Source organism: Gymnogyps californianus, chromosome 1 (assembly GCF_018139145.2).
Source record: "Gymnogyps californianus isolate 813 chromosome 1, ASM1813914v2, whole genome shotgun sequence".
NCBI lineage: Eukaryota > Metazoa > Chordata > Aves > Accipitriformes > Cathartidae > Gymnogyps > Gymnogyps californianus.
Genome location: NC_059471.1, coordinates 126,101,221 through 126,113,361, shown reverse-complemented (window position 1 = coordinate 126,113,361; position 12,141 = coordinate 126,101,221). Strand labels below are relative to the sequence as shown.

General features: G+C 42.1%; 1 protein-coding gene across 3 annotated transcripts; it reads right to left on the bottom strand.

Annotated features, from left to right (window-relative positions):
• Positions 1–37: 37 nt before the first annotated feature.
• Positions 38–11,820, bottom strand: SLC35A5 (solute carrier family 35 member A5). Of its 3 annotated transcripts, none has more exons than XM_050915421.1 (7): positions 11,756–11,820; positions 10,373–10,525; positions 9,455–9,553; positions 7,657–7,790; positions 4,440–4,507; positions 2,302–3,097; positions 38–1,115 (listed from the first exon to the last, which is right to left on the bottom strand). In XM_050915421.1, exons 2-7 carry the CDS (start codon positions 10,500–10,502, stop codon positions 1,047–1,049), a joined length of 1,296 nt encoding a protein of 431 aa, XP_050771378.1. In that variant the 5' UTR covers positions 10,503–10,525; positions 11,756–11,820; the 3' UTR covers positions 38–1,046. The 3 variants fall into 3 exon arrangements, with proteins under 3 accessions (XP_050771378.1, XP_050771379.1, XP_050771380.1); XM_050915422.1 differs by lacking the exon at positions 11,756–11,820 and adding an exon at positions 11,392–11,438; XM_050915423.1 differs by lacking the exon at positions 11,756–11,820 and adding an exon at positions 11,322–11,381.
• Between the last annotated feature and the right edge of the window lie 321 nt (positions 11,821–12,141).

The window sequence follows — 12,141 nt, the reverse complement described above, 5'->3', positions numbered from 1 at the left end:
CCTTTCTAAACACAAAAAAGACCCTATGATGCATTCATACTGTATAACACACTTTTGTTTTATTCAAGCTCTTTCAAAGTTAGGCCACATAAGTTGCATGTAAAATTCACAATCTGCTACAAAGGCATTCCAGATTCCTATTTCCCCAGACTCTGGGAGACAGGCACACAACAGTCTCACACTGAAAATGTGAGGAGAACTAGTGGCTGAAGTCAGTGAAATCTATTCTGCTCTCAGTCACATCAGAGAAAAATCAGAAAGAAAGTACTCCATAGGAGTCAGTACAGAGTTACGCTGATGTAAAAACAGGAATGAAGACAGAATTAAGATTATTCAAACTCAAATCACACTCTAGAGATCTGCCTGTTTGACGGATCAACATACCCTTAACCCAAATTATTTATTATACATTCTCAAGTGAAAGTTTGATGAGCTTGGTGCAGAGGGACTCTTTTACTCAGATATGTCAATCTGAATTGCCAAAATACAATAGAACAGTCAATATGCCTCATTATTTATGAGGTTGTTAGTAACATCTTAAGTCCTGAAAAGAAAGCTTACTGGAGCATTTGTACATTGGAAGATGCAGCAAAAACATTAATCAACGCTTATATCACTTCTGCAAGGTGGAGAACAGTTTTATCTCTGCTTTGCTAACCAAGGAATTCATACAGGAAGTTACAGTGACTTGGGACAGTCAACGGAAGTGGTGAAAGACATATGGTTAGAGTCCAGGACTCCCTTCTACAATGTAGCACATGTCACTCAGACCACTGAGTCCAGGGTTCAAGCCTCTTCTTGTTTGTATCAGTTACAAATTTTGTTTCTTTCAGCAGATTTTTGAACTCCTGATTTACATGGACAGGAAGAGGGAATACAACTCTCCATATATATGGCTTGAATGTTTTCCTCATCCACCTCTGACATCCAGCCTGAAAATAGTCTCAATTGCTCTGCAAGTGGGGAAAAATTACCCTTCTCTATGTTAATAAAACATTAACATGCTTTCACTATGAGTAATAGCACTCCTCTGAGCCAGCCTCATGCTAGATGGAGTCTTCATCTGTATCAATGTCACTGCTTGGTTTGTTCAATCTCTCAAATTCTTCTCCATCCTACAGGAACAAGAAGCAAAAGACAACAATGTGACTAAAATTTATCTTGTTATTAATACCAAAAAAAAAAAAAAAAGGAAAAAACCAGAAGAGTAAATTTTATTTTGAAGGCATCACTTATACAAAATCGAGACCCTGTAATTTCAATCTCTTACCAGTGTGTTATAATCTTGCTCTAGGATATACATGCTCATAAAAAACATCCCCTGTATCTTTAACACTTTTTAGTGACTCACTCCCTAAAACAGCTTGTAGCCCATTCCTTCATCTGGAAGCCTGCTCACATAGTGCTATTTGTTTTTACCACAGCTGCTCAATTGTAAGTGCTAACATAGATAACGCCTGGTATACCAAAAATATATGACCGTGTTATTTATTGCTTGTTAAACAACAACCTAAAAAGGCACCACGTGGAATTTCTGGAAAACATCTCTTCCAAGTTTAATGTTTCTTAGACGTAAATGGAGACAGCACTCTCTGCTGGTTGCAATGTGTATTACAGAACACATCTGTACAGGCAGACTAAAAGTACATAGACATTAACCCTTCCCCCTCAGACTGACTGCTCAGCTCAATTGAATGACATATCTAAGAGCAAGCCCTCCCTGCCATGTTCTAGTTAACTAGATTACTATTCAAATTAGGACAAAAAACACTAACGGGCCTGGAGGAAATGTTTCATAAGGAAAAAAAGTGTTAAAACTCTGTATTTAAACATTACCTTTTTGTCTTCAGGTATCTTTGACTGTTAAGGTAGAAAGAATCTTAACATCAAATATATTAACTTCTTCATGATGTGTGCTCACCTACACAGATTTACCAGTTCTACTTAAGTACAATTATCTCCCAGGCATCAACTCCAATTTCTGAATGCCCAGGGCCAGTAAAATATTTTGGTTATAAAGGTTTCAAGAAAGGATTTGTACAAAGCTGAAGTTGCTCACAGGACTGTCTATAGTCACAGCAGGAAAGCAATGCTTACCTAGGCTTCACGAATTGAAAAAGTGGAATATGCAAAGCAATACCCAATCAATTTAAAAGATTTTAGGAAATACTGAGGAGTTCTGGTGTTTGAGTTGAGGGATGAGTCTGGTCACGTGCAAAATGAATCTTCCAAACATTCCATAGCATAAATGGAGGTGAAACACAAGAGAAACCAGAGGAGACAAGTCCTGAAAAGCCTTACCCCACTTGACCTCTCCCATGCGTCTCCTTTGATGAGTTTGCCCCTTTCCCGCAGAGTGGCATACTCCAGGCCTCTTGGTTTACTGGCATTATAGATGAATATGGAGAGAAGCACTACAGGAGCTTCCAAAAAGAACTCTAGAGAAGGCCTGAAGTCAAAGATGACGAAAGAGACGGTGGTGATGATGACAGTGGTGATCTGAGCAGTCATAACATGGAACATATTGTCTCGAAACTTCAAGATGAAGGCTACAGACAGCCCCAGGAAAGCTGTGACAAATATGAGAGCCACCGAGAAGACATTGTGCCCATAAAAGAAGCCACAATTCCCTATCTGCCTCCGGTCCTTAGCCTGCAGCCCCAGCATAAGCCCATTGAAGAGCACCCCAAAGGCATAGAGTTTGCTGTTCTGCATGAAGATGCTTTCAGCAAGCTGATCCCCGTCTTTCAAGATCTTTTCGTTGTAGATGTTAGCCAGGGCAGAAATGAAACACTGCACTAGAATAAGCAGATGGCCCAGGCTGAGGCGGAGAGGTTTCAATGCTCCTGCCATGGTACTGGTGACATTCCACTGGAAGCTGGGAAGAAAACTTGGTGCTGCACAGTTGCCCTTTTCCAGGCACGCTTCCTCAGGTCTGGCATAGAGAAGGCAGTGGTTAGATGGACTAAAAAACATATTGTGATGGAATCCATGTGCAGCCAAGCTTTGCTGATGGCCTCCAGTTCCTAGAGTCAGGGCAACGATGGACAGGAATAAAATCACCAGAGATGCCCATTGTACCCAAGAGAGTTTTCGCCTAGAAGTAGACAAAAAAAGCCACCAACTTTAGAAACACAGTAGCACAAATTAAATGACAGGAGAACAAGCTCTATAAAACACATAGAAGACATCATGCCACAGATAAGGAGACAGAGATATGCGCAAAGAAAAATCTTGGCTTTTCAGAATTGACAGTAAAATGCCAAATCGCAGCATGCTTTTCTATGGCAAGGGGGGCCCAGCCCGGCAATCACAGAAATACAAAATGGAATATTCTGTAGAGATAATTTAAGGAAAGTCTTTCAAGATTGTGTGTTAGTTCTAGATACTGACTGCCTGACAACTTAAAAGCAACTGCTGTCTCCATGGGAACACAGGTCTGATGGATAAAAAGAAATCACATACATTCAAATAATTACCCTCTTTCTCTGGTAAACTTTCACTACATTTCACTTTTCCCCCATGATTTTGTGCCCTTTTCTAGTATTTTATGATGATAAATCATATAAATCTACTAAGGTAATTTGTAAGACTGTTAGAACTATTTATACTATTTTTTCACTCAAGCAAAGCCTGTTTATCTTGGGGAAAATCGGAAATTTGGAAGATTAAGTAAACTGTGACATGACAAGAGACATAAAACTAAACAACTGAGAAAAAGCATTTCAAGTCAGACTATCAGACACTGTTTTGGTATATTAACACCTGTAGAAAAGGCATCTTTGCTCCATGTTCAACACAAGTGACATTTTGAGTAGAGTGTGAAGTTAATATCCATTTCCCTGTCAGTCTTTTCTGAATCTAAATCACAGCATAAAGAGCACAAATTAGGCGAAGTGGAACACATAAGACAGAGTGTGTGGCTTTTGTCACATGAATAATGAAGAAGGGACATATAATTACTTTTTAAAGCTTACTATGCAGTTGACCAGAAACACATCAGGGCTGGCACAATATTACTGAAGACACCTCTATCTTTCACTCTTACATATCTCATCCTCTCTCATTAGATTACATTTACATTCAATTAAGAATTACAACAGACTGGAAAGAAGTACTGCTAATCATGAAATATGAGATTTAATGTACAAATGAAAGTACCCAAACCTTAATTCTGACCTTCCAACAACTATATAATCATGATTTCAGTTGTTTTCTATTACATTTGACCAAATGTGCAGAGATATGTAGGGACTCCTAATAAGCTATTATTTCCTACACCTTCAGAGGTAGAAAACAAAGCCATCTCTTCAAGTTGGTATAGCCACAAGACAAGAGAATTACTGTTCCCATCAGACAAAGAGAAAGAATGTAGCTTAACTTCTTCATCAATGCTAGGAAGATAGAAAATTTCATTTGCTTTAGTAAATACTACTTACTTTAGCACCATCCTGAAGAGAAGAGCTGTTGTTATAATGACAAAATTTGAGAAGAGTACAGCCATTGCCTAGAAAAAGAAGGGGAACAAAGTTATACTCCAGACATAGTGTGGACATCAAAAGCCCGCTGACTTCAAGTGTTCACCTTTCTGCAAGGTGCCAGAGTGAAAAGCATCATCCTGGTACTGAACTTTCTTCCTTACCCAAGTGGTAGAATAACACGCTCCTAAAATGACATTAAACTCCCATTTCAAAATCTCAAGCAAACCACAGAGCCTAAGTTCCACTGTAGTGGGGAAAGCCACACTGAAACAAAGATGTGAGGAAACCAATCCAGCGGAAAACTTACTTAGCAAAAAAGAAAATGGTTTAGTTTTCTGTCAGATCAGTTCCCCAGCCAGGCTGACCAGTCAGCTGCAAAAACAGCTGTGTCAGCACAAAGGAGGAAGTTGCTCCAAAATGAAAATAAGCAAAGAATAGGGGAAGGTGAGGCTGCTTCTGGCTGCAGTGCCAGCTTACAGCATTCATGAAATCCCACACTTGGACAAGGCACTTGCAGAAAATAAACTTCTTGTATGTCAAGTGTACTTGCTGTATCATTTATCAAAGGTAAGGAGGTGCTTGGCTTGAATTTTCAAGATGTAACTGTCCTAAAAAATTCACCTATTTCAAAGTACAACTGCAGACAACTATAAAGCTCCTGTCTAATTTGGGAACAGTTGTATAATAATGACAGTGCCCTAATCCATGGCCACGATCCCAAGCTGCAAACTCCTTGTGGCAAGGATTGTCTTTTTGGTCTCTGTATGAGACACTCTATACTGGGACACTGGACCACAAAGAGGCTCTCTTAGACACTGCAGTTACCATTAAAGATCAGAATCTACCAGCACCAGTGGGGAAAAAAGGTTCTTTTTGGGGGGTAGGGATGTTTCCCAAATTATGTGTTATTCAGGACTGCCCTGTGTAGTCAGTACACGTACAAAAATCTAGGCATCTGAACTCTTTCCTCCAATTCAGCCTCAGAGTGGGATCACTTTTTTAGACAATTTTACACAAAAACATATATGGACTCAGAAGTGCAAAACACAGACTTTATCTTGAACTTTCTTATCTGCATTTCCACATTCCCAGTTCTGCAACAGAAGAGCCTTTTTCATTTACCAGAGGAAAAGCACAGGCCCTTTTCCAGTACCTTAGTTCCACTCTATTCCAACATACTATCTGCTGAATAATAAATCTCATGAAACAGCACAACACAGGGTCCCAAGTAAGCTGAAGACTGACACAAGACATCTCCCTAAGAAATCACAGCTTAATTTTCTGCTTTGCAAGATTACAACTCAATAAATATTCGTATTAGGTGAACACTGTGGAAGAAGAAAAATATTGAATAAACAAGTGAATCTGGCAGAAACCACTCCAGAAAAAAGAGGCTTGATGCAAAATGTACAAGTGTTCCACGTATACTCTGGTTTTGCTTTACAGTCAAAGCCCCCCATCCAACATCTCTGGTAACATAATATGATCAAAATCTATAGCAGGATAGTTACAAGGAACTAATTTTGAGTTGCTTTGTTCTCTGAGGCCTCAAGGGACCTCTGTCCTAAATGAGAAGGAATAAGAAAAAAATTTACCGAAGATCACCATGCCACTAATGTCCATGTCACAAACAAAGACTCTAAAAATAAGTCTATCCATAGTTATAGCTGAAGCTTCAAGCAAAAAAAATCTCACCAAAGCAACTCTATACTTCAAGCAACTGCTCACCCAGGTACTACTTAGTCCCAAACCTACTTAGCTTTTAAAGTCACATGAAACCAAGTTCAGTCAGGTATGGCCTCCTTCTTTCAAGCATCTTGCCTCCACCTTTTCACTTTCATGGTCTTGTACACTGTCCAGGTATTCTATCTTACAGGTATTTAGTTATCTCTTTTAATACTTGTTTACCATGATAATGTTACAATTTCAGCTAACCCTCATAAAATATATCCAGTTAAAAGGTATAAGACGCTAAGAGTTCTAAAAAAGAGGAATCTTAGGGCACATGTTCTGAGGGGAAAGACACAAGGGGTGTGGTGGGGTGTGGTGTGTGTGAAACATAAAAGCTGTGCATATTACAAAAGATGACCTTAACTGAGCCAAATCAAATTCCTCAGGAAAGCAATAATGTTTATGTAACCTTCTAAACATCAGGCTTTGCTATTACAAACATTATAGCTGAATTTCCTTCCTAAAGTAAAAAAAAAAAAAACAAAACAAACCACACCACAAAAACCCCACACACAACAAACCACAGAACCAAGCACCTGTGCATGTTATTTTAAGATATCTGACTCTTGATTTTAATTAGATTTTTCCAGGCAGGTCCTATTCTAGACCCTGGTCTGTCCCTGACAAAAACATACACCTAAAAGGACAATACTGTAAAGAGAAATTCTGAAAGAGAAGGAACAGACACATTCATACTTATTTTTAATGTCAAACAGGGGCAGCCACAGTATTTTATAGCAAGCACTAACCATCTGTTTCCATCTAACTTTAAACATGGATTCTGAACCAAAAAGTATCCTAGCACGAAAATAAAAGAAAGCACAAAAACTGTAGTATTTCCTGAGCATATGTAGATTCATCCAAAAGGATGAATGTAGCTAGAAGAAAGTACCAATTAAATTTCATGCTTAAACATAACTAATAAACAAATGCAAAAATTAAGAGCCAAACAGTTTTCTTCCTCCCCTCCTCAGTTCCTGTTACGCTTACTCCCTTTGTGGGATTACATTTACTCACTTTTCTTTGGAGTCAGTGAGGAAAGAAAACAAGTCATCATGTGAAGTCACATACATAAAGTGGTAGAAGCCGCACAGAAAAGTGCGGCTCAAATACTAGCAAGACAAGCAAATGCATTGAAAGAGAAATACAGAGTTGAAGAAACCAAAAAAGGGAAAGCACCAAAAACCCGCCTCGTACTTAAGCAATTCAGCCTATTTCTAAATCACTTCAGATGGTGAAAATACACAGAGACTCTCCTCTACTGAGAGCTGTACAACACCGACCAGTGGGCAAGAGAATGGGAAGGTCTGGCTGGTCAGGTAACAGATCATTCTTTTACCTGCAAATCTTGCCTTGCCAGTGTCACAACTGTAGATAGTCTAAGGGCAATGTTACCTACCACTCAGACATTGGAAGATACTTTATTCAGTATACATATACTTACTGGCTGGAGGTAGGACAGTACGTAGAAGACAATCAAGTTATCCAAAAAGTAAAGAAAGGCAGGAACTGACCATTTCATGGAATTACAAAAATTCTTCCAGGCAAGACATTCAAAGGGATGATCCAAACAACCCTCTGAAAGGAAAAGAAATGAGTAAGACATCTTTCTTATTACAAAAAGCCCATTCCTTTGTAATAGAATAGATAAGACTGTTCTGTTTTCAGGAACACCGTTCACTGAAAAAAACTAAGGTACCACACGTCCCTCTGGCAACACAGAGGACAGATCCAGGGCAGAACACACAACTAGAGCAGCAATCCCGTGTCTACGGGCATTCATATCCTTGCTTCAGCAGAGAAAACATCAAGGAACATGTTATCTCCATCAGAGTATTTGCCCACTGGGAGAAAAAATTCAATTATCAACCATTCTTTGAGGGCCAAAAAGCACCCCAAAGTCCCCACACAGTAGCGACATCATTACTGGGTATCATTTTCTGATCATTATCAATCAAATCTAGAACTGAGACAATGACACAGACAGTGGATATGCTCATGTAGCACCCAAAGGGCAGCCAGTGATGTCAGAAATATAAAATAAACCAGAACTCAGTATCTGTAGCACGCAGCACATGATCTGGGTAAAAAGAGAACATATAGAAAGAATGAAGAAAGAAAGGACAAGGCACAAAGAATGACATTTACTTAGGTATTCAGGACACACTTTAGGAGGAAGACTGTGATAAACCTTAGACTACTCTAGAGTTGGTGACAAAAGTACTTTGTTAGCACAGATTTAAGACTACACAATGTTATCTAATCCTCTTCTGAACCACAGACATATTGAGTTCAGCAAAACTCAGACATCTGGAAGAAAAAAAAAAGAAAATCAGAAAACACATAATCAGCAGTAGCCAATGATGGCAAACACTGACTGAATATATTTACTGTCTTAGGTATATGTGTACTACATGGTGGAGATAAAAATTTCATCAGCTCACCAGAGCCATGACTGTTACATGGAGAAGTGGACAAAACCAGCAGTTCAATTTAACATGAGTCTCCAGTGCCCAACACCTTCTTCCAATTTAAATGTCTGTTCTCTACCATTTTGAAATGCTATGAAGTTAACCTCTCATCCTTTTTACATCAGGACAGAAAAGCCAAGAAAGAAGAAAGAAAAACAGCCTGTAATGCAAAACCAGTAGCTAGTGAAGCCTGACACCGCTTTTTCTGAACAGCAGCCCCAAGATTTGTCTTTACAACAAAGCTACCTTGAATTGTAACATCGATATGTTGCCTCCGACTCAAATACCACTACACACACAAAGCCTCTTCAGTGGAAGGTGGTGGTGCTTTTAAATAAAAGCAGTCAGAAAAACAGAACATAAAGGCCAATCCTTGAGTTAGTGCAATTTATCAGCTTCTGTTCAGTCACGACTTCACAGTGAGGTGACTATTATCCTAGCATGATGCTGTGTTAAAATTCTGAAAATGTTAGACTGTGTCTTCATTACACTTTCTAATTCAACTTACCTGTCCCCATTTCAGCTACCATACACACAACTAACAACACCTGAATTTACAGCACAAAGTAGGGTTATAAAAGTAAAGTTTAGTTATAATTCTGCATGGAAGACACAATTCCAGTGAACCTTACTAGCAGGACCTACTCCATACTACTACATGTGAATCTATCATTTAAAAAAAAAAAAAAAAAGCAACAAAAAAAGGGATTTGAAGTACAGCAAATCCTAGATAGTCAACACATTTTAGTTATTTTAAACATAAGTACTTACCCTTTTTCTTAACCCATAGTGCCAATACCACACACAGGACCAGTTTTACTACTTCAGAACATATGTTCACTGTTGTAGGAAGGTAATCGTATTTGTTATCTGTGGGATTCAGGAAATCATAGAGTACACAATCAGATTCTGTCTCCTGCGTTCATAATTAGAACAAGAAACTATTTTAACCCCTCCAGGCAGAATTTTAGCCACTTTCCATAAATGCAAAAGACTATGTCAGCACTTTCATTATAAATATTCCAATTTTTATGACATACAACTTCCTCAATGGTGTCCTTTCTGGGTTGAAATCTTTCCTCATTTGGTCCCAGTTTACAGCAGAACTTTTTGGAAGAACTCAAGAACATCACTGTTTTAAAAAAATTTTAAAATGGGAATGTTTTCCCCAAACAGCAATATGCTATTTTTTCCCCTCACAAAAAATGGCTTCCAGGATGACACAACCTTCTTCTAGGAGTGCATCTTTTCTTTGTTAGCATATTTTGCTAATATTTGGTGAAAGGAGAAGCAGTAATACTAGCCAGTTATAGCATACCCACTATGATGCAACAGGCTTAGGAGAAAAGTGGTAAGACAAATATTTCAGTCAAGACATGTACCATCGATAGTGCTTACACAACAATTTAGTCTTTGAAAATCAGCTATAAAATAATTCACTGCCTTATCTTTTAAGGGTGAATCTCCATATGGATCATATACCTTGCAACCCAAGTTATCACTTTAACATTGTTAGACCAGTGACTATACAGAGATTTTCCAGTACAGAAATACACATCACCATTTATATAATAGAATGTTTATGCTAAGAACTCTACAGGTGGAGAACTAGGCTTTTGGGTATCTGTTTTACTCCAAATGTCAACTCTTTCTTATTTGAGGTACATTATGTTTATTGCTCAACAGCACCTTCATTGGCAGAATACTTCATCAGGAGGATTCTACTTGAGCCCAATGCAATAAACACTCCTCCAAGCAGAAAGGTATAGATGGTTGTCTTGGAGCAAAACACAAATCGAATACAGCACTTGGTCTTCATTCTGCTGTCTTGCTGTCAATGCCCTTTAGATGACAAAATGAAAATGCACTATAAATAGTACTTCCAGAAACTAGTTAAACAAGGTGAAATGTGTGTATTTTACTGCTTTGTGTTATTTTATACAAAGATGCTTACATCACAAGCCATGATCTCATGCTACAGTTATCTTTTTCTTTTTTATTTGGGAAAAAAAAAATTAAGAGAGAAAGATATGCTATGCAGACCAGCAAAGGGGGATAAACAATGTATACACAGGGACTCAGAAGGTGGCACGAAGAGGCCAGTTTGTCAGAAAAGCGCATCTACAGAATACTGATTAGCTAGAAGGATTAAATGAATTGCATGCTTATTTTTCTCTAATATTTTTAAAAGTGCTCCTGTTCCTAATTCCAGCAAGGAAAAGTTTTACAGCTGTGGAGCGAGAGCAACACCTCACAGATGACTTGGTGCTTACTCAGCGCCGGCTTGTGCCCAAGAGGCAGGGGAGGCATACGGATTGCCGGAGGCAGAGCCAGAGCTGTACCCGTGTTCTCCGTCTCCAGCGCTGCCGTTACTCGGCCGACCCGTTAACGGGCCCCCAGGTCTGAAAAACCGGCCAGCAGACAGCCAGCACCGGCCCCGGTGCCAGGGGAGGAGGGGGAACCCCTTCGGACCGGTTGCGGCCGTTAACGGCCGCCGCGGCGCGCGCCGTTCCACCGCAGCGGGGCCGGGCGCAGCGCGGCACCCCGAACGGGCCCGGGGCGGCAGGGAGAGCGGCTTCAAACCAGGCCCCGAGTGCCGGCTCCGCGGGCCCCGGGGAGACACGGGGCGAACACCCACCTCGCAGCGGCAGCGAGAGCGCGGCCGGTAAGCGCCGCCGAGCGCTGCCCCGCGCTGAAGGAACACCGACCTAGCTCTGCTGACCGCCGCCTGCCACGTCGCTGCCTCAGGTCGACGCGCGGCTGCAGCAGCCAGGAGCGGGGCCGGGGCCGCGGCCGCGCGGGGTGAGCCGGGCTCCGAGGCGGCAGCGGCCGGTGCTCAGACACCGCGGCCAAGCACGCCGCGGACACACGGGCTCCCGGGAGGCCGCAGCACCGCGCTCGCCCTCACCCCCGCTGCACGCCCCCAGCACCCATCACCAGGCTCCCCGGCCCCCCACCAGGCCCGCAGTAGCACGGCCAGCCCCTCAGCACCCCGCGCAAAGCTCCCCACTTCCCCGCCACGCCGCAACCAAGGGGTACTGCCCGGCTCCTACCCCTCCCCACCAGTCTCACCTGGCGGGGCGGGGCGAGGCGGGGTGGTGCCCTCCCGCCCGGTAGCGCGCGCCCCCTGGCTGCCCTCCCCGTACCGCCGCCCTGCGCGGGCGCGCGCACCCTCATTCTCTTTGACAACCGGCCCCGCCCCTCCCAGCCGCTCCGGCCACGTGACCGCGGGGAACCGGGTTCTGGCCCGCCCTCGTCCCGTCAGCCACGTGAGCCGCCCCCGCCCCTTCCCGTGGGCTGCGGAGTGCGCATGCGCGCGAATAGTCGTTGGCTTCCCGCCCCGCCCCTCTCTTCCCTCCGCACCTTCCCGCCTTGCGCGCGCTCACCCGAGGGGCGGGGCAGCTACGGCGCAGGCGGGCATTGGGCTGCCGCGGGCCAGGGCCCGTTCCCGCGCAGGC

Excerpts from the sequence above, each read along its gene's own strand:
- SLC35A5 (XM_050915421.1), bottom strand. The coding sequence starts at position 10,502 with ATGAAGACCAAGTGCTGTATTCGATTTGTGTTTTGCTCCAAGACAACC. Across the intron at positions 9,554-10,372 it reads GAAGTATTCTGCCAATGAAG|ATAACAAATACGATTACCTT; the intron begins GTGCTGTTGAGC and ends TGAATCCCACAG. Across the intron at positions 3,098-4,439 it reads CTCTTCAGGATGGTGCTAAA|GCGAAAACTCTCTTGGGTAC; the intron begins GTAAGTAGTATT and ends GTCTACTTCTAG.